The sequence below is a fragment of the Ambystoma mexicanum genome, chromosome 3q, assembly GCF_040938575.1.
Source record: "Ambystoma mexicanum isolate Mex_15411 chromosome 3q, UKY_AmexF1_1, whole genome shotgun sequence".
Taxonomy (NCBI): domain Eukaryota; kingdom Metazoa; phylum Chordata; class Amphibia; order Caudata; family Ambystomatidae; genus Ambystoma; species Ambystoma mexicanum.
Genome location: NC_090926.1, coordinates 326,591,348 through 326,618,145, shown reverse-complemented (window position 1 = coordinate 326,618,145; position 26,798 = coordinate 326,591,348). Strand labels below are relative to the sequence as shown.

The 26,798-nt window shown below is 48.1% G+C and overlaps 1 protein-coding gene across 3 annotated transcripts in view; it reads right to left on the bottom strand.

Annotated features, from left to right (window-relative positions):
• The window catches only part of IL12B (interleukin 12B), a 122,206-nt gene that overhangs the window by 74,183 nt on the left and 21,225 nt on the right, over positions 1–26,798 (bottom strand). For all 3 annotated transcript variants that reach the window (XM_069653907.1, XM_069653906.1, XM_069653908.1), the window contains exons 3-4: positions 19,482–19,760; positions 7,387–7,495 (exon numbers count right to left, since the gene is read on the bottom strand). In XM_069653907.1, the coding sequence (XP_069510008.1) occupies positions 7,387–7,495; positions 19,482–19,760 (388 nt within the window). The remainder of the gene's footprint in view (positions 1–7,386; positions 7,496–19,481; positions 19,761–26,798) is intronic.

Here is a 26,798-nt window from a genome sequence, read left to right as displayed (position 1 = left end):
CACTATCCATGCTGCGACTGTGGCTGCAAGTGTCTGTGAACCCTTAGCCTATGCGGGCACTATGATATGATAGGTTATTAATAACACGCTTAATACCCAGAGGTTTGAGCTATCCACCCAAGGCATGCTGCAGCTGCAAATGTCTGTGAGCCCTTAGCCTATGCGGGCCCTATGAATGCTGCGACTTTGGCTGCAAGGGTCTGTGAGCCCTTAGCCTATACGGGCTCTATACATGCTGCGACTTTGGCTGCAAGTGTCTGTGAGCCTTAGCCTATGCCGGCACTATGCGTGCTGCGACTTTGACTGCAAGTGTCTGTGAGTCCTTAGCCTATGCGGGCACTATGCGTGCTGCGACTTTGACTGCAAGTGTCTGTGAGTCCTTAGCCTATGCGGGCACTATTCATGCTGGGACTGTGGCTGCAAGTGTCTGTGAGCCCTTATCCTATGCAGGCACTATGCGTGCTGCGACTGTGGCTGCAAGTGTCTGTGAGCCCTTATCCTATGCGGGCACTATGTGTGCTGCGACTTTGGCTGCAAGTGTCTGTGAGCCCTTAGCCTATGCCGGTACAATGCGTGCTGCGACTTTGGCTGCAAGTGTCTGTGAGTCCTTAGCCTATGCAGGCACTATTCATGCTGGGACTGTGGCTGCAAGTGTCTGTGAGCCCTTAGCCTATGCGGGCACTATGATATGATATGATAGGTTATTTATAACACGCTTAATACCCAGAGGTTTGAGCTATCCACCCAAGGCATGCTGCAGCTGCAAATGTCTGTGAGCCCTTAGCCTATACAGGCTCTATACATGCTACGACTGTGGCTGCAAGTGTCTGTGAGTCCTTCAACTATGCTGACACTATGCATGCTGCGACTTTGGCTGCAAGTGTCTGTGAGCCCTTAGCCTATGCGGGCACTATGCATGCTGCGACTGTGGCTGCAAGTGTCTGTGAGCCCTTATCCTATGCGGGCACTATGCGTGCTGCGACTTTGGCTGCAAGTGTCTGGAAGCACTTAGCCTATGCCGGCACTATGCGTGCTGCGACTTTGGCTGCAAGTGTCTGTGAGTCCTTAGCCTATGCGGGCACTATTCATGCTGGGACTGTGGCTGCAAGTGTCTGTGAGCCCTTAGCCTATGAGGGCACTAAGATATGATATGATAGGTTATTTATAACACGCTTAATACCCAGAGGTTTGAGCTATCCACCCAAGGCATGCTGCAGCTGCAAATGTCTGTGAGCCCTTAGCCTATACAGGTTCTATACATGCTGCGACTGTGGCTGCAAGTGTCTGTGAGCCCTTCAACTATACTGACACTATGCATGCTGCGACTTTGGTTGCAAGTGTCTGTGAGCCCTTAGCCTATGCGGGCACTATGCATGCTGCGAATTTGGCTGCAAGTGTCTGTGAGCCCTTAGCCTATGCGGGCACTATGCATGCTGCGACTTTGGCTGCAAGTGTCTGTGAGCCCTTAGCCTATGCGGGCACTATGCATGCTGCGACTGTGGCTGCAAGTGTCTGTGAGCCCTTAGCCTATGCGGGCACTATGTGTGCTGCGACTGTGGCTGCAAGTGTCTGTGAGCCCTTCACCTATGCGGGCACTATTCATGCTCTGACTGTGCCTGCTAGTGTCTGTGAGCCGTAGCCTATGTGAGCACTAGGCATGCTGCGGTTGCAAGTGTCTGTGAGCCCTTACCCTATGCGGGCACTATCCATGCTGTGACTTTGCCTGCTAGTGTCTGTGAGCCGTAGCCTATGTGAGCTCTATGCATGCTGCGGTTGCAAGTGTCTGTGAGCCCTTACCCTATGCGGGCACTATCCATGCTGTGACTGTGCGTGCTAGTGTCTGTGAGCCGTAGCCTATGTGAGCTCTATGCATGCTGCGGTTGCAAGTGTCTGTGAGCCCTTACCCTATGCGGGCACTATCCATGCTGTGACTGTGCCTGCTAGTGTCTGTGAGCCATAGCCTATGTGAGCTCAATGCATGCTGCGGCTGCAAGTGTCTGTGAGCCCTTAGCCTATGTGGGCACTATGATATGATATGATAGGTTATTTATAACGCGCTTAATACCCAGAGGTTTGAGCTATGCACCCAAGGCATGCTGCAGCTGCAAATGTCTGTGAGCCCTTAGTCTATACGGGCTCTATACATGCTGCGACTGTGGCTGTAAGTGTCTGTGAGCCCTTCAACTATACTGACACTATGCATGCTGCGACTTTGGCTGCAAGTGTCTGTGAGCCCTTAGCCTATGCGGGCACTATGCATGCTGCGACTTTGGCTGCAAGTGTCTGTGAGCCCTTAGCCTATGCGGGCACTATGCATGCTGCGACTTTGGCTGCAAGTGTCTGTGAGCCCTTAGCCTATGCGGGCACTATGCATGCTGCGACTGTGGCTGCAAGTGTCTGTGAGCCCTTAGCCTATGTGTGCTGCGACTGTGGCTGCAAGTGTCTGTGAGCCCTTCACCTATGCGGGCACTATTCATGCTCTGACTGTGCCTGCTAGTGTCTGTGAGCCGTAGCCTATGTGAGCACTATGCATGCTGCGGTTGCAAGTGTCTGTGAGCCCTTACCCTATGCGGGCACTATCCATGCTGTGACTTTGCCTGCTAGTGTCTGTGCGCCGTAGCCTATGTGAGCTCTATGCATGCTGCGGTTGCAAGTGTCTGTGAGCCCTTACCCTATGCGGGCACTATCCATGCTGTGACTGTGCGTGCTAGTGTCTGTGAGCCGTAGCCTATGTGAGCTCTATGCATGCTGCGGTTGCAAGTGTCTGTGAGCCCTTACCCTATGCGGGCACTATCCATGCTGTGACTGTGCCTGCTAGTGTCTGTGAGCCGTAGCCTATGTGAGCTCTATGCATGCTGCGGCTGCAAGTGTCCGTGAGCCCTTATCCTATGCAGGCAGTATGCATGCTGAGACTTTGGCTGCAAGTGTCTGTGAGCCCTTAGCCTATGCGGGTACTATTCATGCTGCGACTTTGGCTGCAAGTGTCTGTGAGCCCTTAGCCTATGTGGGCACTATGCATGGTGCGACTGTGGCTGCAAGTGTCTGTGAGCCCTTAGCCTATGCGGGCACTATGTGTGCTGCGACTGTGGCTGCAAGTGTCTGTGAGCCCTTTACATATGCGGGCACTATGCGTGATGCGACTGTGGCTGCAAGTGTCTGTGAGCCCTTATCCTATGCGGGCACTATGCATGCTGCGACTTTGGCTGCAAGTGTCTGTGAGCCTTTAGCCTATGCGGGCACTATGCATGCTGCGACTGGGCCTGCAAGTGTCTCTGAGCTCTTAGCCTATGCGGGCATTATCCATGCTGCGACTGTGGTTGAAAGTGTCTGTGAGCCCTTAGCCTATGCGGGCCCTATGATATGATATGATATGATAGGTTATTTATAACGCGCTTAATACCCAGAGGTTTGAGCTATCCTCCCAGGGCATGCTGCAGCTGCAAATGTCTGTGAGCCCTTAGCCTATGCAGGCTCTATGCATGCTGCGACTTTGGCCAAAGTGTATGTGAGCCCTTCGACTATGCTGACACTATGCATGCTGTGACTTTGGCTGCAAGTGTCTGTGAGCCCTTGGCCTATGCGGGCACTATGCGTGCTGCGACTGTGGCTGCAAGTGTCTGTGAGCCCTTATCCTATGCGGGCACTATGCGTGCTGCGACTGTGGCTGCAAGTGTCTGTGAGTCCTTAGCCTACACGGGCACTATTCATGCTGGGACTGTGGCTGCAAGTGTCTGTGAGCCCTTAGCCTATGCGGGCACTATGCATGCTGCGACTGGGCCTGCAAGGGTCTCTGAGCTCTTAGCCTATGCAGGCACTATCCATGCTGCGACTGTGGCTGCAAGTGTCTGCGAACCCTTAGCCTATGTGGGTACTATGATATGATATGATAGGTTATTTATAACGCGTTTAATACCCAGAGGTTTGAGCTATCCACCCAAGGCATGCTGCAGCTGCAAATGTCTGTGAGCCCTTAGCCTATGCGGGCTCTATACATGCTGCGACTGTGAATGCAAATGTGTCTGTGAGCCCTTCGACTATGCTGACACTATGCATGCTGCGACTTTGGCTGCAAGTGTCTGTGAGCCCTTAGCCTATGCGGGCACTATGCATGCTGCGACTGTGGCTGCAAGTGTCTGTGAGCCCTTATCCTATGCAGGCACTATGCATGCTGCGACTTTGGCTGCAAGTGTCCGTGAGCCCTTAGCCTATGCGTGCACTATGCCTGCTGCGACTTTGGCTGCAAGTGTCTGTGAGCCCTTAGCCTATGCGGGCACTATGCATGCTGCGACTTTGGCTGCAAGTGTCTGTGAGCCCTTAGCCTATGCGGGCCCTATGCATGCTGCGACTGGGCCTGCAAGGGTCTCTGAGCTCTTAGGCTCTGCGGGCACTATCCATGCTGCGACTGTGGCTGCAAGTGTCTGTGAACCCTTAGCCTATGTGGGCACTATGATATGATATGATATGATAGGTTATTTATAACGTGCTTAATACCCAGAGGTTTGAGCTATCCTCCCAGGGCATGCTGCAGCTGCAAATGTCTGTGAGCCCTTAGCGTATGCAGGCTCTATGCATGCTGCGACTTTGGCTGCAAGTGTCTGTGAGCCCTTAGCCTATGCGGGCCCTATGCATGCTGCGACTGGGCCTGCAAGGGTCTCTGAGCTCTTAGCCTATGCGGGCACTATGCATGCTGCGACTGTGGCTGCAGGTGTCTGTGAGCCCTTAGCCTATGCGGGCACTATGTGTGCTGCGACTGTGGCTGCAAGTGTCTGTGAGCCCTTTACATATGCGGGCACTATACGTGATGCGACTGTGGCTGCAAGTGTCTGTGGCCCTTATCCTATGCGGGCACTATGCATGCTGCGACTTTGGCTGCAAGTGTCTGTGAGCCTTTAGCCTATGCGAGCACTGTGCATGCTGCGACTGGGCCTGCAAGTGTCTCTGAGCTCTTAGCCTATGCGGGTATTATCCATGCTGCGACTTTGGTTGAAAGTGTCTGTGAACCCTTAGCCTATGTGGGCACTATGATATGATATGATATGATAGGTTATTTATAACGTGCTTAATACCCAGAGGTTTGAGCTATCCTCCCAGGGCATGCTGCAGCTGCAAATGTCTGTGAGCCCTTAGCGTATGCAGGCTCTATGCATGCTGCGACTTTGGCTGCAAATGTCTGTGAGCCCTTCGACTATGCTGACACTATGCATGCTGCAACTTTGGCTGCAAGTGTCTGTGAGCGCTTAGCCTATGCGGGCACTATGCGTGCTGTGACTGTGGCTGCAAGTGTCTGTGAGCCCTTATCCTATGCGGGCACTATGCGTGCCGCAACTTTGGCTGCAAGAGACTGTGAGTCCTTAGCCTATGCCAGCACTATGCGTGCTGCGACTTTGGCTGCAAGTGTCTGTGAGCCCTTAGCCTATGCGGGCACTATGCATGCTGCGACTGTGGCTGCAAGTGTCTGTGAGCCCTCAGCCTGTGCGGGCACTATGATATGATATGATAGGTTATTTATAACGCGCTTAATACCCAGAGGTTTGAGATATCCTCCCAAGGAATGCTGCACCTGCAAATGTCTGTGAGCCCTTAGCCTATGCGGGCTTTATGCATGCTGCGACTGTGGCTGCAAGTGTCTGTGAGCCCTTCGACTATGCAGGACTATGCATGCTGCGACTGTGGCTGCAAGTGTCTGTGAGCCCTTAGCCTATGCAGGCACTATGCATGCTACGACTGTGCCTGCTAGTGTGTGTTAACCCTTATCCTATGCGGGCACTATGCGTGCTGCAACTTTGGCTGCAAGAGTCTGTGAGCCCTTAGCCTATGCCAGCACTATGCGTGCTGCGACTTTGGCTGCAAGTGTCTGTGAGCTCCTAGCCTATGCGGGCACTATGCATGCTGCGACTGTGGCTGCAAGTGTCTGTGAGCTCTTAGCCTGTGCGGGCACTATGCTATGATATGATAGGTTATTTATAACGCGCTTAATACCCAGAGGTTTGAGCTGTCCTCCCAGGGCATGCTGCAGCTGCAAATGTCTGTGAGCCCTTAGCGTATGCAGGCTCTATACATGCTGCGACTTTGGCTGCAAATGTCTGTGAGCCCTTCGACTATGCTGACACTATGCATGCTGCAACTTTGGCTGCAAGTGTCTGTGAGCGCTTAGCCTATGTGGGCACTATGCGTGCTTTGACTGTGGCTGCAAGTGTCTGTGAGCCCTTATCCTATGCGGGCACTATGCGTGCCGCAACTTTGGCTGCAAGAGACTGTGAGTCCTTAGCCTATGCCAGCACTATGCGTGCTGCGACTTTGGCTGCAAGTGTCTGTGAGCCCTTAGCCTATGCGGGCACTATGCATGCTGCGACTGTGGCTGCAAGTGTCTGTGAGCCCTTAGCCTGTGCGGGCACTATGATATGATATGATAGGTTATTTATAACGCGCTTAATACCCAGAGGTTTGAGCTATCCTCCCAAGGAATGCTGCACCTGCAAATGTCTGTGAGCCCTTAGCCTATGCGGGCTTTATGCATGCTGCGACTGTGGCTGCAAGTGTCTGTGAGCCCTTCCACTATGCAGGACTATGCATGCTGCGACTGTGGCTGCAAGTGTCTGTGAGCCCTTAGCCTATGCAGGCACTATGCATGCTACGACTGTGCCTGCTAGTGTGTGTTAGCCCTTATCCTATGCGGGCACTATGCGTGCTGCAACTTTGGCTGCAAGAGTCTGTGAGCCCTTAGCCTATGCCAGCACTATGCGTGCTGCGACTTTGGCTGCAAGTGTCTGTGAGCCCTTAGCCTATGCGGGCACTATGCATGCTGCGACTGTGGCTGCAAGTGTCTTTGAGCTCTTAGCCTGTGCGGGCACTATGCTCTGATATGATAGGTTATTTATAACGTGCTTAATACCCAGAGGTTTGAGCTATCCTCCCAAGGAATGCTGCAGCTGCAAATGTCTGTGATCCCTTAGCCTATGCGGGCTTTATGCATGCTGTGACTGTGGCTGCAGGTGTCTGTGAGCCCTTCGACTATGCAGGACTATGCATGCTGCGACTGTGGCTGCAAGTGTCTGTGAGCCCTTAGCCTGTGCGGGCACTCTGATATGATATGATAGGTTATTTATAACGCGCTTAATACCCAGAGGTTTGAGCTAACCTCCCAAGGCATGCTGCAGCTGCAAATGTCTGCGAGCCCTTAGCCTATGCGGGCTTTATGCATGCTGTGACTGTGGCTGCTAGTGTCTGTGAGCCCTTAGCCTATGCCGGCACTATGCATGCTGCGACTGTGGCTGCAAGTGTCTGTGAGCCCTTAGCCTATGCGGGCACTATGCATGCTGCGACTTTGGCTGCAAGGAAGTACTGGCTATGCTGCAATCACTGCTTCTAGTATCTCTCAGCACTTACCCGTTCTGCGCCTTGAAGGAGAACTGGTGCTGTTTTGGCACTCTCAGCTGCCAGGAGCAAGAGAAGGAGCCGTTGTAGTTCTTGGCCTCACAGTCAATAAACTGTCCTTCTGATGCGTGATAAAGCAAAAGAAAACGCAGGTGTTAGCCATGTATAATAATTATAGTACATTGAATATTCTAAACAAACTCGTTTTGTCTCAATGATACGGGGAGGCGTTTATAGTTCTGCAGCGTGAGAGTGATAGGGTTTGGGGGAAGCGAGCTCAACACTCCAAGCTGTGCTCACAGCTACATTTTACACTAGAATGACACATCTGAATTGACGAGCATTGGCAGAGCTGTGAAGCTGGGTGTGAGGTAGCTGGGGATTGATGTGCACTGGCAGAGCTGTGTAGCTGGGTGCGAGGTAGCTGGGGATTGAGGTGCACTGGCAGAGCTGTGTAGCTGGGTGTGAGGTAGCTGGGGATTGATGTTCACTGGCAGAGCTGTGTAGCTGCGCGTGAGGTAACTGGGGATTGAGGTGCACTGGCAGGGCTGAGTAGCTGGGTGTGAGGGAGCTGGGGATTGATGTGCACTGGCAGAGCTGTGTAGCTCGGTGTGAGGTAGCTCAGGATTGATGTGCTCTGGCAGAGCTGTGTAGCTGGGTGTGAGGTAGCTGGGGTTTAATGTGCACTGGCAGAGCTGTGCAGCTGGGTGTGAGATAGATGGGGATTGGTGTGCACTGGCAGAGCTGTGTAGCTGGGTGTGAGGTAGCTGGGGATTGATGTGCACTGGCAAAGCTGTGCAGCTGGGGATTGATGTGCGCTGGCAGAGCTGTGCAGCTGGGGATTGATGTGCACTGGCAGAGCTGTGCAGCTGGGGATTGGTGTGCGCTGGCAGAGCTGTGCAGCTGGGTGTGAGGTAGCTGGGGATTGATGTGCACTGGCAGAGATGTGTGTGGGGGACTCGTAGCTAGACTAGCTGTGGGTAATACCGTCGGGGGATTGGTGTGCATTGGCAGAGCTCTGGGGGGAGGGGCGCGCAGGGCTGGACTCGCTGGGGGTGCTGCAGCAGGGGATTGATGTGCTCTGGCAGAGAGAGCTGTGTATGGGGGTTTAGAGCTGGAATAGCTGGGGTTCACACACTGGGGGATTCATGGGCACTGCACAGCTATGGCGAGGGGGTCCCTGTGCAGGAAAGGGGGTTGGAGCAGCACAGCTGTATGTACGCCCTAAGACTCGAGGGAGAGAGAGAGGGCCATAGGAAGAGCGAGTGAGAACGAGGGATTGACAGTGGCAATGTGAGATAGTGAAATGGGACTGATCTGCGAGAGGCCGGTAGTGGGAGTTCGGCCTGCTGCTTGTTTGGACTTGCAAGTTCTTTCCCCTAACTGACCCCTCTCTAAGATCTCCCACCACCTTACACTACAGAAACAAACCTCCCACAGATGGCCACCACAGGCATGGCCACAAGCAAATCAGCACTAATCGAGCTGCGTCTAAGCTCTCCACTTTAGCCCCGTCACACTCTCTCATCCGCGGCTGACCAGACCAAAAGCGCTGTTGTCTATATCACACCGTGGGCTATTTCCTGTGGATAACATGCTCCCATCAACACTGCAGGGTTCGCATCTATCTCTCCGTCTGCCCCACTAATGACCCCCCTTTTTTCTTACCGCCCCATGTGCAGCGCGGTCCCCAAAAGGGGTGGAACGGTGCTCTACAATATCACTTACATTACAAGATTAAGTCAAATTATTCAGTTAAAGTACTGTACCAAAGTTCAAGGATGAACCGATGCACATGTGCAGCCTGGGCTGCTGCCTCAGGGTGTGATGTGAAGACCAAGTGGATGCACTGCAGATATTATGCAGGGACAGCCCAAGGATTCTTCCCATGAGGCAGCCATAACTCAAGTTGACATCTTCTGAACACCAACAATGTGGGTGACTCCAGTGATCTCCTACTCTAGGACTTGGAAACATGCACACTGTAGCCACCTACTGAGACACCATAGAAGGATGCTCGCTGTACATAGAAACACTTGTGTACGGGCGCATTATAAATGACTTATCATATCATATCCCCATTGGCACCAAAGGGCCGGAAGACAGCCTAATGTTTGCAGAATGTTGCAGTACGATCAAGGCGAAATGCTCAGAGCTTTATTGGCATCAGGTTTGTGCAGGAACCTTCCACAGTGGATACTGGATCAGGAAAATTGGTTGGCAACAAAATATCTTCATTCATATCAAAAGGATCACATTTAAGGCCAAAAACTAGATGAGGACTCAGTTGTACTCTATGCAGAAAGAAAATCAAAAATGGTTCCTAAATCATACATCTTGATTAACAGTCAGGGCAGAAAGGGGTTAAGAGCAAAGGCACACAGGAGACCAGGAGGAGACTGGATTGCCAATGTATTGACTGGCAATGCTTTCAGAGATAGGCAATGACCACAAAAGTGTGGAGGTAGAGCATTCTGTAGGGAGGTGAATAGGTCTATCTTTTTATTTATTTCTTTGTTTTGCGAATGAGCAATTGCCAGCCCACTCATCTCGTAATGGGCTGGTTATTGCCCAATCGTGGCAGGCGGTGCCGGAGACGAGCGTGGCGGTAGCCGTGCCTGCCATACAGGCACGGCTACAGCCATGCTCGTAATGAGGCCCATTGAGTCACTGCATTGCTAATTATATCCCAGCACAGTGACCAAATATGGCCGATTGTACCCCTGGTGCAATGACAACATTTGCAGAAGGGTTAATACTGGAATAATACCAGGGCAAATAAGGTCATGTACCAGCTCTACCACTTATGCAGCTAATTTACACATGCATGTGCTAAAACCAGCATAAATCTGGTCTATGCCCCCGCTCCAGAGCCAGTAACTCAGGCCTGCGGTAAATGTGCTTTCAGGTATAAACGTCTGATAGTAATCCATAGCCATCCTGTACAGCAAGCAGCAAGCACTTGGGAAGGAGTTTATAGCCTGTTTGGTGTCTTTATGGAGGAATATATCTGTGTTTTAGTGTTATTTCCAATCCGGTTTTTTGTGCTGGATTGCTCCTAGAGGGCACTGCTTTTGTGGTGTAGTCCTTTGTTTGTTTCTGCCCCCCTCCATCTTCGTAGCAATTGGCTGAGGCAGTGAGGTGTCTCTGTCCTTTTTTTTTTTAGAGCCCTTTCATACTGCTATCCCCTGCCTTCCCAATAGTGATCCATAGCCATCGTGTACAGCAAGCACTTAGGAAGGAGTTTATATCCTGTTTGGTGTCTTTTTGGAGAGATCTAGCTGTGTTTTTAGTGTGATTTCCAATCCATTTTTTTGGGCTGGATTGCTCCTAGAAGGCACTGCCTTTGTGTTGTCATTTGTTTGTTTCGGTCCTTTTTCTCCTCCCAACCCCTTCTTCATAGCAATTGGCTGAGGCAGTCAGGTGTCTCTGTCCTTTGTTTCTGGAGCCCTTTCAAATGAGGTAAGCGGTATGCCTTGTCAAGTTTGGTGAAGTTCCTTTATTGCAGCAATATAAAGTAGTGGGTAATAAAGTCCCTAGCTACCACGCCTTCCTCACTCTCTGCTCTCCACTCTCCCAACTGATGATTCCCAAGAGGCTTTCTCCACTCCCTTCTAAATAGGAAATTGGAATGTATCACTATATACTGGTGCTGCTCCAGCCTGCCAACAGCAACATCTAATTTTAATATACAAACACCCATTGCTACTAAGTACCATATAACACCTGTGAAGAACCCAAGGGTCTTTCCCAGCCTGCTCCCTGCAGACCTTCTACACAGGTGGCCAGGGCAGGGCCATCGCGTTTGGATCCCGACCCTGGTGGCGGACAAGCAAGGGAGGATCACCTGGGCAAAGGGTCCTCAGGGATTGGGGAGGGAATATCCGAGGATGAAACATGGTATCCCCTTTTCTTGACAGTGATCTACCTGACCCCCCCAACCCCCAGGCTTCGGAGGATGTATTAAGACAAACAATGTTTTTTTTCTCCAAGTATCACTCAAGTACTGTGACTAAGAAGAGGAAATCAAGAGGAGTACAGATTTCCTACGAGAAACATGGTACTGGAACAAAGACAATGCAGATAGAGACATATTAACATCTTCATAGGCCATTTCCCACTAACAATTCCAGGCAGGATCAGGCAATTGAAATCAACCATGCCCACCTGCAGCCTTTCAAGTCTTTAGGAGAGTATAAAAGGAACACTAGCAATCAGCAGAGAGAGCGAGTTGGGAGGAGAGCTGAGGAGCCGTGGCTGCCCAGGACCAGCTGGAAGAAACAGGGACGTGGAGAGGCTGAGGGTCTGTGTGAGGAAGCATCCGGGAGAAGCATGGAGAACGGGCCATGTTTCCAGCAAAGAAGAGAAGTCCAAAAAAGGGAACTGAGAACTGTGCTGATCCCTAGTTACATTGGTAAAATGAAATGCTGGTTCCCCTGGGCCAGGAAAGGAGCCCAGGAGTGACTGAGGAGAGGCGGGGGGAAACTGACCTCAGATAACAAAGACGTTAACCCAAGAATGAAGAAAACACCATCAGTGAGTGAAGCGCAGTGAGAGCCCGGTGTGTACTGAAATAAGCGAGCAAGATAAACGTTGCAGCCCGAATGCGTAAGACTGGAGACGCGTTGGGTGAAATTGACAAATAGAATTACAAGGATACATAGTGGCAGAGTGGTCGCATGTATGATTACACATTCTCAAATGACTCTGTGTAAAGAAAGGAAGTGTCTGCAAAGAGGGGAGCTGTGAACGGACATGAAAAGTGAGCGAAATAGAGATTCTAAAAAGGGGGAGCTGTACGAGAAATTAAGTGGGAGCAAAGTGTGTTGCAAAAGCATGGGGGTGGCCACCAGGTGGGAGAGTGATCCAGTCTGGCCGCTGAGACCCCAGTATAAGGAAAAGAGAACACTATTAAGGATAAGGCACCTGGTTGCCTGACCTGTAATGGGTGGATTTGTGGTCTGACAACTGCACCATGACCAGGGGAGCCCAATTGAAAATGAGGAGCTGCATGATCTAAAGTGCTTCTGGGTTCATGGGAAGGAGACCGGGAGAAGCCTAAAGAACTTACCAGGAAAAGGTACAGTGAACTTCTTTTGCCAAGTGAACATTGTGCCAAGTGAACTTTTCTTTGCCAAGTGAAACCTGAGAGACTTGTGGAACTTTATAATCCTGAGTGCCTTAAACTTGGGGAAGGGAGCTGCAAAAAGGCTCCATTGTCACATTAACTTTATTTTGAACACGATTGAGTTCACCAAATCCCATTCACCCTATTATTCTGTAGAAGTGAGGACAAGCATAGGTTTTGACGCAGACAGTATTTTGTTTTGGACTGACAGACTAAGTTTTTTTTTTCTGTTAGGGAACATTCCCATCTTAGAGTTAGGACAAGTTAGGCGTTCCACCAACCTGACCATGGAGAATAAAGGTTTCACTTGTCTGTGTCGTCTCTTGATACCATGTCCGTCTCACACACCTTTATTACTGCTCTCCCCTGCCTTCCTGATAGTAATCCATATCCATCCTGTACGGTAAGTACTTGGTAAGGAGTTTACAGTCTGGTTGATGTCTTTATGAAGGGATCTACCTGCGTTTTTCGTGTAATTTCCAATCTGTTTTTGTGCTGGACCAAGACAAGAACAAAAACAGCATACGTCTCCCACTACCTCTCCACCTACAATCATTCCACAATGGAAAACAAATAACCCAGTACTAACAACCCAATAATAATAATAATAATAATAATAAGGTATTTATAACGCGCCTATACACAAAGTGCTTTGAGGCACAACAAGACAAGGGGGAGGGGAGACAGGGAGGACAAAACAAAAAATGATCCTACTAGGCCTTGTGACATTTGGAACATGCAAGGGCAGTAGAGGGAAGAGCAGAGTAGAGGGGGGAGGAGGGGAAAGTGCTGGTCTGTATGGCAGGGCCTGCGAGAAGAGTTAGTGCCAGGGGAAGCCAGGTGGAGAGAGCCAGGTGAAGCAGAGAGTGCAGGGGAAGGAAGGTCCAACAGCGACGTTTGAGGTAAGGGGCTAGAAGGGCTACAAAGGGTGCAGGCCCAGCCAGGCTGGTGCAGGGAGAGGGGCCCAGAAGGGCAAGTCCAGGTTAAGGGAGAATCAGGGGTGACCAAGTGCAGGCGTAGACTAGATTAGGCGGGCCTGGTGCCCTGTAAGACTCTGAGGGAACCAGGCAGCGAGGCAAGAAGCAGACATGGATATTAGCATGGGATGGGGGAGGGAAGGAGGTAATGAATTCTAGACTGAACCCCACCAGACTACCAAACCGCACACCACAACACACAGAACCCAGCCTCTCCAAAGACATTCTCAGAAAAACACCAACAGAAAATCAGAGCTAAGATAGAATCCCTAATCATCCACACCCCTTACACAACCAGAGACGGAGAAAAAAGAAAGACCATACGGACAACCAGATACCTGACTACTATGAACCAGAACAAAGAAACCCATCACTCAACTTAATTGAACTCCTCAACAAAGGGATAGAGGCTCCAACTATATAACCAGCAAATAACAGCCTCACCCAAGAGAGAACCGAAAATCTAACAGGCACCACCCAAACCGAGATGCGAGAAATGATATGCAATAAAGAACAAGGAAAAATGCACACTCTACACTGCAGTCTACTCAATGTAAGATCCATGGCTAAGCACAAAACAGAAATGTATGACATCCTAAGCGAAGGTGGCACTGACACGCTCTTTCTTCCTCACAGAAACATGGCTATCAGATAATTACAAAACAATCGCACATGAAGCTGTACCGGACAACTTCAATAGAAAAAAATAAAGAGGAGGAGGAATCGCAATAGCACACAAAACACATCTGCTCCACACCACTTCACTCAACCGACATAGAAGATTGCAAATCACTCCTAATCAACATTAAGTTTGACAACCAATCCAGCCTACTATAACCCCCATCCTCCAACCCCAACTTTGCTACGAATCTCACTGATGCCATTGCCACCTATCCACTTATTAAGCCAACATTATTGTTCTGGGGACTTCAACATCTGGTTTGAAAGAGAAAATGAAACCACAGCAAACTCCATCAGTGCCCTATTGGAAACACTCCACTTCAAACACATAGGAAAAGGACCCACCCACAGTGCTGGACGCACCTTAGATGCAATCTTCTGCAGTGATGGAATCTCGACCATCGCACCACCATTACCAATTACATGGAGCGATCACCATATGATCCCATTCATCATCAAAATCCCAAGCTGCATGATGCCCACCAACGTAAAACTCCCTGTGACAAACAAAAGAAACTGGAAGAGTCTTAACCTGGAAGCGCTAACAGAGCTACAGGAATCAACCAAACCAAACACCTACCAGCTAAATAGAATGACTACAGACTCAGCGGAGAGAAACTCGATACCTGGATCAGAGATGCCATAGACCAATTAGCACCTGCAAAACTCTAGAAACCCACTTCAAAGAAAATGACAGCAAGTTGGTTCACTGAAAAACTGAGGGAACTCAAAAAAACAAACCACAAACTGTAAAACCAATGGAGATATCACTACAACCAGTCGGACAAAAACAAATACCAATGACAAATCCAAATTTGCAAATCAGCAGTCCTGAAAGCAAAAGAAAGCATATTACACCACAAGAATCCAATCAGCAACAAACCTATAACATTAATTATTCTAAATCATCAAGGAAATGAAAAACCTACCCTTGTGCAATAAATGCGTTGTACCATCACAACCCATCTAAGAACAAAAATAGAAGTAACACAACAACGCATCGATGCAAGCCGCCCTACCAGAAAACGCCCCCAGAACCACCAGAAACCAGTGCACCACCAACCACCACACCACTCCATCTTTTTGGACCAATAAGCGAAGAAACTTTCAACCAACTAATAAAAGTCACCAACCTCATCAGATCCCCCAGTGACCCTCGCCCAGAAGCAGCCTAAAAAAAAGTCCACAACCACTACTACTAATCAACCTATCCCTAAACACGGGAATAGTACCTAAAACGTTCAAATCAGCATTCATCAAGTCCCTCCTAAAAAATCAAACAGGAAATGCAGAAGAGCATACAAACTACAGACCTAGATCTACCTCACCCAGCGAAACGAAAATCCTTGAGAACCACATCTACAAAGTTCTACTTAGCCATGTAGAAAGCAACAGAATACTCAACCACTCCCAAGTCGGCTTCAGACCCATGAGAGGAACTGAATCAGCACTTCTCTCCATATGGGACCTAACAATAAATGCAGACAACAGTACCTAATTGGCCCTCACACTACTAGACATACCAGCCACCTTCGACACAATCAGACACACAACACTAGTACAGCGACTGGAGGAATGCAGCATACAAAACTCTGCACTACATTGGCTAAAATCTTTCCACACCAACTGAACAGAAAGAACACACTTACCGCCATATACATTAAACACTGAAAACATCACCTCCAGTGTACCAAAAGGATCAAGCCTCTCCCTGCTCTTCTTCAACATCTACATGTCCCCCTAATGAAACTAATTAAAACCCATGGACTGACCGACTACAACTACATAGATGATACCCAACTCATCTTCAAAATAACCTCCAATAAAGACCCAAACAACACCCTCAACAAATGCCTCAGGGACATATACACCTGCATGACAAAAAACAATCTCAATTTAAATAAATAAATAAACTAAAGAAACACATAAACCACACACCCGCTGCTAACCATGCCACAAACAGTTGCAAACAACAAACAATCCAGACACTGGACGCTGCCCCTCTGGATACAACAAGCCCAGTGCACACAATAAAGCACACCTAGAAAGCTGGCACGAACAGACGCCAATTTTTTGCTCGTTCTGCCAGCATCAACAGACGAGCGCAACTTCTATCCTATCCCTCTTCCCTCACTAACCAACCCCACCCACTTTTCCTACAGAGCCACGTGAGCAACTGGAGACCATGCAAATGAAAGTGGTGCACAGTATAAATCATCATAAAGAGCACCTGGGGACCAACTCCGTTGGTGACGGTGCGCAGTACCAATACCTTTAACATTTAACATAACATAACATAACCCTGGTATACTCAGATTTCACATATACAAAAATGAGGGACCTGGCTTTCAGTCCTGACTTCCCATGAACCATGAGTTTAAATATACAAAAGTGTCAGGGTCTGGAAAAGATTATTTTTTAGAAACAATCTGCAAGAGGCCGAAATCTGGCCAATACAAAGTTTAGCGGGGACAAAACACGCTATGGCTCTTTCTCGTATAAAAAGCAAAAAAAAAAAACTCACATAGTAGCGAAAGTACATGTAAGAAGAATCAACATAATTATGGCTTAATCAAAAAGAGACCACAATTCATTCCGTGGTACGAATTTCTGCATCAATAATTCACATTCATATTGTCTTGAAATTGTACAGCAAAACATTTTTTTATAAAATAGAATATAAAAAAGAAGGTCAGCACAGTGGGCCTCATCACGAGGTTGTCGGAAACCCGGTGGTAATTGTGCCGGGATACCGGCAACACAATTTGTGTTACCGCTACTAGGTCCGCACAATTTACACCGGATCACGAGTAGTGGTAAGGCGGTAAATACCCATTCTTCATTGGGTCCACTGAACCCAATGGGCTGGGGTGGCGTTCTTAGTACCAGTGCAAATAGCGCTGTGCTAATAGTTCACCAGACCCATGATTGGGGTAATACCATTACCACCGCATTTAAGGGCTAACGCCGGTCTCATGATGAGCCCCAGTGTTTTGGCATATTGGGGCAAACTCAAATTCTGCTCCATTTCAGATACGTAGTCTCCCCTAGCTACACTACTGTACTGGTGTCCACTGGATCATCATGTCCAACCCTCTAGCGTGGCACAGGAATTCTCACTGTTTTACTGCATCAGAACCTCAGGGATAATAGCGTCTGTCCACTTGTGTTGCAGAGAAACCAGTGCTATACTAATGTACTCATTCAGGCTGGGCTTGACACCTTGTATTGTTTGGGCTCCAAGCATCTCAGATGGTTGGCTGTTATAGTAGTTGACTGCTCTGATGGTTCAGAGGTGTTCCTACTGTTAAACATGTAATTCCTTTTCTAGTTTTAAGGATCCCGCTCATGTATTGCTATTACCATCATTTTGCAAGTCCCCGCAAATAGCACAGAAGAGACCTATTATGTTTCACTTAGTTGCTAACAAGTCCCCTCTGCATAATTTGTATCATTTGCCCATTGGAGTGCAAAAGGGTTGTGTAAAGTGGAGGTAAAGTCACCTTTGTGCCTCCCTTTTGCACTCTGCATGCTGCCTGCCATTTTTGCATGTCACGCAGTGTATTCAATGGATTCCTCTGGCATCTGCCTGCTTTGTGCTGGTGTAAATAGCAGCCAGATTCAATAGGAATTCACAGCAGCATAAAAATAACAGGCGAAAAAACGGGTGTAAGTGCTGGAGTATGTGTACATTTCGATCGGTGCCCCTTTTTCGCCATACAAACGAATAGTGTACGATTCATGCGTACAAGGGTTATATATTGCGGCTCATTTGGCAAGCCCCTGGAAAAATGAATGTGCTAAAGACGGGCGTTACACTTTCTTAACACCTTCATTCACGTTCTGCAGGATCGTTGTGGCTTTTGAAGGTGGAAAGGGGTGTGAAACAGGCGTTATGTTTCACCTACCCGTTTCCTCTCCGCCTTCAAACCACACTTCCAGGGTTTTAAAAATAAAATGTTAATTGCATGTGGGTGACCACCTACGTGCACACTTATGTGCTATGGGGTCTGAAATTGTCCACGAGGTAGAGTGGACAAGGACAGAGCTAAAGCGAGGCAAACTGGTTTTTACTCTTTCCTTTTTCACTCCATCTCGTGGAAATGTAAACACTGCCCACAAATATGCTTTGCTGGCGGCGTGCACTAATCGATACCTATGGAATGCACCTGGCCATGACCAGGTGCAAAACCGAGGCGTATTCCATTGGAATCAATTTACTGCATGCCTACATTAATTTATCAACCAAACGAACTGATGATACAGAGAAGGAATGCACTTATCACCACTCAGTGCCCCTCCTCTAGCTCATCACTGCTGGAAAGTGAGGCATGGTGTTAAAGGGAGGTGTTCATTATGCCTTGCTTTAACGCCTTATTTAACAGCCTGCCTCATTTAAAATGAAATTGTTGCTATTAAGCCAGCATGACATTTTCATGCTTGTGTAAAACCAATGGATTCCTATGGAATCCGTCTGCTTCTTACACCAAAAAATTGCAGACTGATTACAAAGGAATCCATTGTAAATGCTGCCTGCCATGCTTAATTGGCAAGCAGCATTTGCTCATTTTGCATTGTGAAGCACAAAGAGGAAGCATAAAATGCTGCCACCACCATTTTACTCCTCAAATTTGCACACTGCAGCCCAAATGACAAAAGCTGCTTGGAGGGGCTCTGTTTGCACATACGTGCAAACGTGAGTGGTCCCCTCCGGGCAATTCACTTGCATTTGTAAAATGAGCTCCAATGATTATACGCATATTTTTTGTTACTCATTAAGGAACATGAACACCTATGGGGCTAATTTTCGAGTCCCGCATAATTTGCAAGCAGGGACCGGCACATTTGCACTTTGACATGCGCAGGTCCCGCTGCCGAATTTTGGTAATTTGCATGGCAGGGTGCAAAAGTGCGGGGCAAAGGTGGCATACAAGCGTGTACGACACCTTTTGCCCTGCACTTGTGGACTCTGCCGTGCAAATGAAGGAAACGCTGCAACATTTCCAATAGAGTACAGCGGTTTTATCTGATGCAAAAATCTATAGGGATCCCCAGCATTTGCACCTGCATGAAAAGGCATGCGTAAATACTGGAGTATTTAAATGGCGGAGAGCAAGGGAGCAGTGGAAATGCAAGCTGTGTTCCTTGCCTCTCCGCTGCCAAGAAAAACCGTAACAGTCTTACGCAAAGCTTTTAAGCCTTTCATTCACGATATGCCACAGAGAAAAATGAGCGCCTGTGTGTTAGCCTTTTAGGAAATTGCATGCACACTAGCTGTGAGTGGAGCACTGTGCAATCAGAACCCTCCCCTTAGACAGTACCTGTCCACTCCTCCAGGATGCCGCTAGGAGCATCAGACTCGCTGAACAGTTGATTGATGTACAGGAAGTTGTAGCCAATGGTTCGTCCGTCGTCGCTGCTATGGCAGGTGTAGTTCCCGGCGTCAGGCAATTCCTTCACCGTGATTGTTAACTTCCTGCCGTGCCCCACACTCCAGCGTCCGTGCTTCCATTCCACACCTTCCATGGGATCTTCTGCAGCGGCTTTGCACTCAAGCTCCACGTCCTCACCGTCATCCGTTTCCAAATCTATAACATAAACTGACATTTGGGGGGAAGGATCATGAGATTTCAAACTAGGGGAGCAACACTTCGGCCAACAAGCACATTTCCATCATGGTTGAAAAAACAAAACATTTACAAATCCTTTGGCTTTTTACAACTGGCAAAGCTTCTGAGTGCTCCTCTCCGTATGAACACCAGGTCTGTGTTGTTGTAGGCGTGATGATTAGCAGTGCACTTGTTGTGATCAGGAAACTTTTGAAATCTATGTTTGGTGAAGAGGGCTAAGTGTTGGACTTAGTGAGCTTTTTGAGAAGAGGGATATCGCAGCAGCTCCAAGTGAATTCTGTTTGAAAATGTGAAAGGTGGTCATTTTGTGTCCCACATATTTTTTGAAGAGCGCTACTTTAAATGAGATAGATGGTACATGTGTGTGGGAGAGGATGAGAAGTGCTCTTTATATGTGTGGATAGTTGGCAAAGAGGTTGCGTGCTCTTGGCATGAGAAGGCTGATCATTTTGCAGAGAGGGGTGGAACCCTTGGTGGTTTTGTTATTAGTAATCTATTTGGTGACAAGGGGTAGTGATGTTATTATTTGTTTATCATTATTATTACGGTATTTATTGAGTGCGGACCCAGCTTCCGGAAGCAACAGATGGCTTTTGACTCAGTGAGTGAACAACAAGGTTAGGGAGCAGAGAAGCAAGGGAGTGGGGATTTTAAAACAGGGGAGGGAGGGCAATTGTCAGCAATGGCTCTACAAGTACTCTCTTGTGCACCCCCTCCTAAAAAGCTTTCTGGCGATCCTTCCTGTCCGGCAAACTGCCGCCCGATCTCTATCGCTCCTTTTCTGGGCAAACTCCTGGAAAAGCTGGCCATCTCCCAGCTTACTCTCCACACTGATTCTGTTGGCTGTCTCCATGACCAGTCTGGCTTCAAAGCAGCCAGAAGCAAGGAAACTACTCTCCTAAACACCGTGAAGATCTGCTCACTAATCCCGATTCCAGCCGTACTTCTGTCCTTATCCTCCTTGATCTCTCCTCTGCTTTTGACACAGTCAATCATGCCATCCTGATCAACCCTCTTCATGAGAACCTGGGCACCCTGGCTTGGCTGACCTCCTTCCTCCTGAACCGAACCTAACCAGGTCTAACTTGGGTCCATTCTCGCCACCACCTCTCTCTCCACATGTGGTGTTCCCCAGGGCTCTAACCACTCACCTGGCTCTTCAATATCTACTTGATCCGTTTGGCCCACCTTATCTCTACCTTCTCCTCTAAATTTCAGTGTTTTGCGGATGACACTCAGCTCTCCTTCAGGCTCCCCTCAGCCTCCATGCCGCACTCTCTCATTCCTGACTGTCTATCCGTGATTCAGGTGTGGTGCGTCTCCCATGATCTCAGCCTTGTTGCCAGTTAGGGTGAGATCCTTCTCATTGGGACCCAGGCTCCCACTTTTGCTCTTTCACTCTGGGGGCCCTCCACGGGCCATCTTCTCTCGCCTTCTTGTGAGGCAAAAACCCTTAGTGTCATCTTTGACTCCACTTTCTCCTTCTCTGCTCACATCATAGACCTTGCGAAGAAGGTCCACTACCAGCTGCACCTCCTCAAAGGTATTCTTACATTTCACACTTTCCCCCAGAAGCACACTGTCTCCAGAGCCCTGGTTCTCTCTAGGCTGGACTACTGCAACAACCTCTTTCTCAATCTGCTTTCCTCTACTCTTCACCCTCTGCAACTAATCCAGAACAGGACTGCAAGACTTGTCCTTGGCCTCAAGCCCAGGGACCACATCTCTCCAGCCCTAAAATCTCTCCAATGGCTCCCGGTGGCTGCAAGGATCAAACTCAAGACCCTCCTTCTGGGGCCTTGGACCATGTTATCTCCAACTCCCCCCACCCCCTAAAAACTCTGCTGCTAGAGCACTACGCTCCTCTAACTCTAACTCTAGTTATGGGGTGTCTATTTTGTGTGGAAGGATGATCACATGGTATGAGTAAGTTAATTGGTAAAGAGGGTTAGTGCTCTTGTTATGAGGTGTGGGTTTTGTGTAGAAGGAGCAGCACATGGAATGAGTGGCTATTTGGTAGAGAGGGTTAGCGACTTTGGTATGAGAGGATATTGAATTGGTGAAAAAGGGTAGTGCTGTGTCATGGGTTGGTTACTGAACTCTAAAGAAGTATAGAGCACACGTTTGTCAAAGTGTACAATTGTTTTTGTTAGGAGTGTACCTTTTGGGGAAGAAATGTTGCTATAAGGGCCATAAACGTCATGCTTTGTGGGATGGGAGGCGCTAGTGCCATGATATGGGTGTAGTGGTAGCTGAATGAAGAGGAGCAGTGGAGTTGCAATGACTAGATATATTTGACATGTCTTTGTGATTTCAAAAGATAATCTTATTAGTGGCTTGAGGAAATCCCCTATTTCACAATTCAGATATCAGGAAAAATAATTGTCAAAAGCAGAATGCCAGCATGTCTGCCATTGCTGGTTCGAGACATGGGATTTAAAAGACCCTTCAACCAATCATGGAGGCCGCACAGGATGATACACAGGGTGGTCCAGGGATGACGGCACGATTAGGGAGCCGTGTGGAACATCAGCTGGGGACGCTACCGATAGTACACATCGGGCGGCAGCGAGGCATCGTATCGAAAGACCATAGAACATTGTAACTCGTTATATATCATCCATTTGCTGTTTCGTTAACGCCCTTATTTTGTGATTTAAGGGGGGTCACTACAAGTGTGGCGGTACTGGTGAAACATTCAGTACCGTAGAATATCGCATGTTTGTTATGCTCCACCAAGGTATGAATTTTGTGCAATGAACTCTAAAAAATGACCTGATTTCCTTCGCACTAAAGTGTTTCCACGTGCGATATCACTGCCTGTGGTAATACCACGTGCAGTAAAACGAATTACCCGATGGGTTACTGTGCGACTCTGAAATGAGGATTAACTAACGTGTCCACATAGCCAGTGCTTAATGTGTGGGGGTGTTTGCCGGGGCTCAGCCCTCGCACTTATTTTTGAGACCCAGAACTTATTCTCTCAGGCTCACTTTAATTATGAAGTGGTGATATTCAGTGCATCCATCAACCACAATGGGCAGTTGCCAGCTATAGTATAACCCCAAATATGTCGTCGCTGTGGGGAGCAGCTTTGGGTGGTGGCAGGAGTGGTGGGGAACTGGCCACCCGCATTGTCACAGGACAGATATTTTGCCGGTCTCAATGGAAGCGGACATGTTGGATTGGGCAAGTTCTATGGAAGAGTAGACAGCATTCAATAACATGACTGTTCAGCATTCCAACAAATGAATAAGGAAATAAGGCTTAAATAGCAAATCATCAGCTAAAGCAAATAAAAAGGATAAACTTCGGCATAACTATATATAATGGAACTACATCAGTAAATAATATATAACATGTTAAATATGAAATAATAAACCATTCTCAAAGGCTGAAGTAGAGAAGGCTGATAGTGGTAGGATAAATGTAAGTGGAAGGTCTGACGCAATACTTAGCCAGCCCTTTTTGGGAGCCTCGTAGCCTGTAGTGGAAATTCTAATCGACGGATTTGGAGTTCCTGGGCCAGGAGGTTGGCCGCAGGGATAACGGTGTGATCAGTTGCATCACTGTCTTACTGAGGAGACCGGCCATTGAACCCTCGCAGAGGGGTGACCTCTGTTCTTGGATGATGCCTAAAGCCAGAAAACACACAGCAAAGACCGCCACCTCTTGTTTCCAAGTGGCTGTAAGCAGGACAAATATGCCAGCAGAAGCTCACTGTTGGAAAATGGTCATAACTAAGGTTGGTCCTTTGGAATACCTGAGCCAGCTTCACACAGAGATAAATGATGATCGGCAGAAAGGGCACGATGATGTGAAGCAAGGGGTTTAGCACAGGTGTGTGGAAACATTGATGTACTTGGCGAAAGGTTTGCAGGCCCCGGTGGAGGCATCAGAAGGTAATGGCACATTGTATAGGGGAGGATTGAAGAGCTAGAAGAACAAGCAAAAAATGGTTGCATTCGAGTGTGACGATATGGAAAATGGAGCTAGAAGAGAGAATCTGTGAATTATGGGCCAAGAGGAAGGGGAAGAAGGAGAAGTTATTGGAAGATTTAGCTAAGAACTGTTTGCCGCAGAATAGGGGAGGAAGATGGCACAAGCACTGGACTAGACCAAATCCATAGATTGGGGTCTAAAAGATGAAGAATACAAGACGATTTCAAGGACATCCTGGCAGAATTCAATTAGTAGAAAATGAAGGAGAATGTGTTGGAAGTTGGCAGAGAGCTGGGTATGGTCCCCTTTAGCAACCACACGTGCGCAATCTTCCAGGATATCTCCCTGGCTATCCTTCAGAGGAGACAGGCCTTAAAGCCAGTGACCGAGAAGTTGCAGATGGTAAAATCAAGTGGCAGTGGACATTATCTTTTTTCTTGGCATTCTTCTTACATGGGCCCACTATCATAAAACCTCCCTTACAAATGCGCTGCCACATATGCAAGTCTCCACACAGATCCCGACTGATACAGAAGATGAGACGGAAAGGAGAGTGAGGCTGACTGACTTGTGGAAACAAGGGAAAATGTAGAAGCAGAGAAATAGCAAGGGCATGAGACATGTTCTGATGCTATTGCCAAAGGATAGTACGGATGCGCCTCAGCAGGAGGGGCCATCTTGGGTAAGGTAGGTCTACCCACATTGTTGAGTTAGATGTTGAGTTTGCTGCTGCTAGTTGCATACTTCAAGTTATTGTTGTGTTGATAAAGAAACGGTAAATCAACTATACTCAAACTTGGAGGCATTGGAAAGGTTGTGTTGACCTACTGACTGAATGAGTGATGGATTGATTGATTGAGGGGAGATCAAAGGCCATCTTGATTATGCTCCGCATTACGAATATCTATTTCTATTGCGGGTTATAGTGCGGGCAGGGTTTAGGATGAGCATCAGGGAACGAATCATATTAAGAAGCTTTATCCTTGATGATAAGGACATTGCTAAATACTTTACAAAGATGGTTTGTTAGTTACTTTAAATGCCACAGCAATATATGCTCTGAAAAAAGTTCCAGTGGTGAGGTGGCATGAAAGTAAACGAGAAGAAGCAGGAGCTTGCGCAGTGGGGGGCAAGGTGCAGAGAACAGTGGGCCTGAGCAGGAGAGTAGAGAGAAATTGGTTCAGCCAGGAAGTGGTGGTGGGGTGGGGGGTTAGGCCATGGGTAGATTTGAACACAATGAGCAGAAACTTGATAAGTGAGCGATTCTTCATAGAGAGCCACCCTGCATGATGGTGGTACATGCAGGTGAGGGAAGGTCATGGTAGGTGGCAGTGGGTATGTGGAAAAGGTCAGTATTTTTTAGAGGGGAGTAAACAACTAGAGGGGGAGTGTCAAGAGTAGGATGGGCATGTAGTTCAGTTTACTGAGAACCAGCATCAAGACGAGAGTTTTAACACAGTGGTGAGTCAGGTGCAATTGGGCTTTCCTGATATTTATAAGGTGGACCCCGGTTGAGGAAGTGATGCAGTTTGACTTCTCCTTTACAGAGGACCTCAAGGTTCGGAACTTTGGAAGGTACTTTTATGGTCCTGGGGGCATGGAGATATGGTAAGGAAGGTTTGAGGTTGCCGTTGGAGGCTGGGAGAAAGAAGACTTCAGTCCTTGAGAAGTTTAGTGTGAGACAGCAGTGCCACCCAATGTCTGATCATGATGGGACAGTTGGTGATATGTTCAGAGATATCAGGGGTAAATGAGAGCAAAGTCAATATCTGGGTGTCCTCAGCGGCTAGGTGATAACAGAGCCTGAAGGATGAGATGCGTTTGCCCAGGAAGGAAGCCCACGGGGTAAAGTCTCGGGAGGATAGCTCAGGGGCCAATGCGCTTGCCTTGGAAGCAAGATGACGCAGCAACACAGGTCCAATCCCCGGGTCCATGCTTAGAAATCTCTGAGTATTACGTGTGTTATAAATAACCAATTATACATATTATATATATAAAGAGGAGTGGTCTCAAGGCTGATCCTTGATAGGAATGTCCACTGGCAAGGGTGTGGGGAAGAGATGTTACAGTTCCAAGAGATGGAGAAGGTGTGATCAGAGAGATATCAGGCCATGCATTTGGTATGCAGTAATGAAATTGCGGCAAAAAAAGTTGTCTGCACAACAAATCGCAGAAAAAATGCTGTGATTTGACCCAGTAAAGGACTACCCCATTATACCATTCATGGGAAGTGAGGGTTGCGGAGGTGTTCCCTGCTCCCCTTAAATGGTATAATGGGTCGGGGGGTGTTCCCTGCATCAATTATATGGATTGCGGCGGCAAAACCACTGCCTTTTTGCCACGATATTTTGTGCAAACAGCAATTTTTTTCGTGATTTTAACACATGGAACCATGCATTTGGCAATGGTACCCTAGAATCCAAGGAAGGAAAGAGTGTGAAGGAGGGTGGGATTGTCTGAGATGTTGAAGGCAGCGGAGAGCTTGAGAAGTATGATCTATTGGAGAACACAGAATGGAGATGGTTGCACAGAGCATTTGTCTACAAATATTTGACAATGGTGTTGCAGACAAGACCATGAAGGATTACAGGGTGTTGAGGCAGATGGGAGACAGAACTGGGGAAAGAGGAACTGGTGGAGTCATCATTAGGTTTCTTCACAATGGGTCTGACCGTTGCCACTTGTTGCCAGCTAGAAATGTTCTAGATGATAGAGAGATTGAAGATGGCAGAGAGATGAGAGCAGGTACCTGGTGCACACTCGTTGACAGTTTAGGGTGCAAAAGGATCAATAGGGATGTTGATAGGGATAAGAGATTGGAGGAGGAGGGTAGTGAAGAGTAGGAGGGGGTTAGATGAAAGGTTTGAAAGGTTGCCCAGAATCTTACTGATTTTATCTGAGAAGAGGCAAAGTAATCAGTGGAGAGTCAGAATAATATGGAACAGAGTTTGGGGGAGCAAGCATGGCATGGAGGGGCAGGGACAGCTTGAAAGAGTATGATCGAATATGATCGAAGAGAGGGTATGATAAGAGATCCTTTTAGTAGGACGACTTCTCAGCATTTAG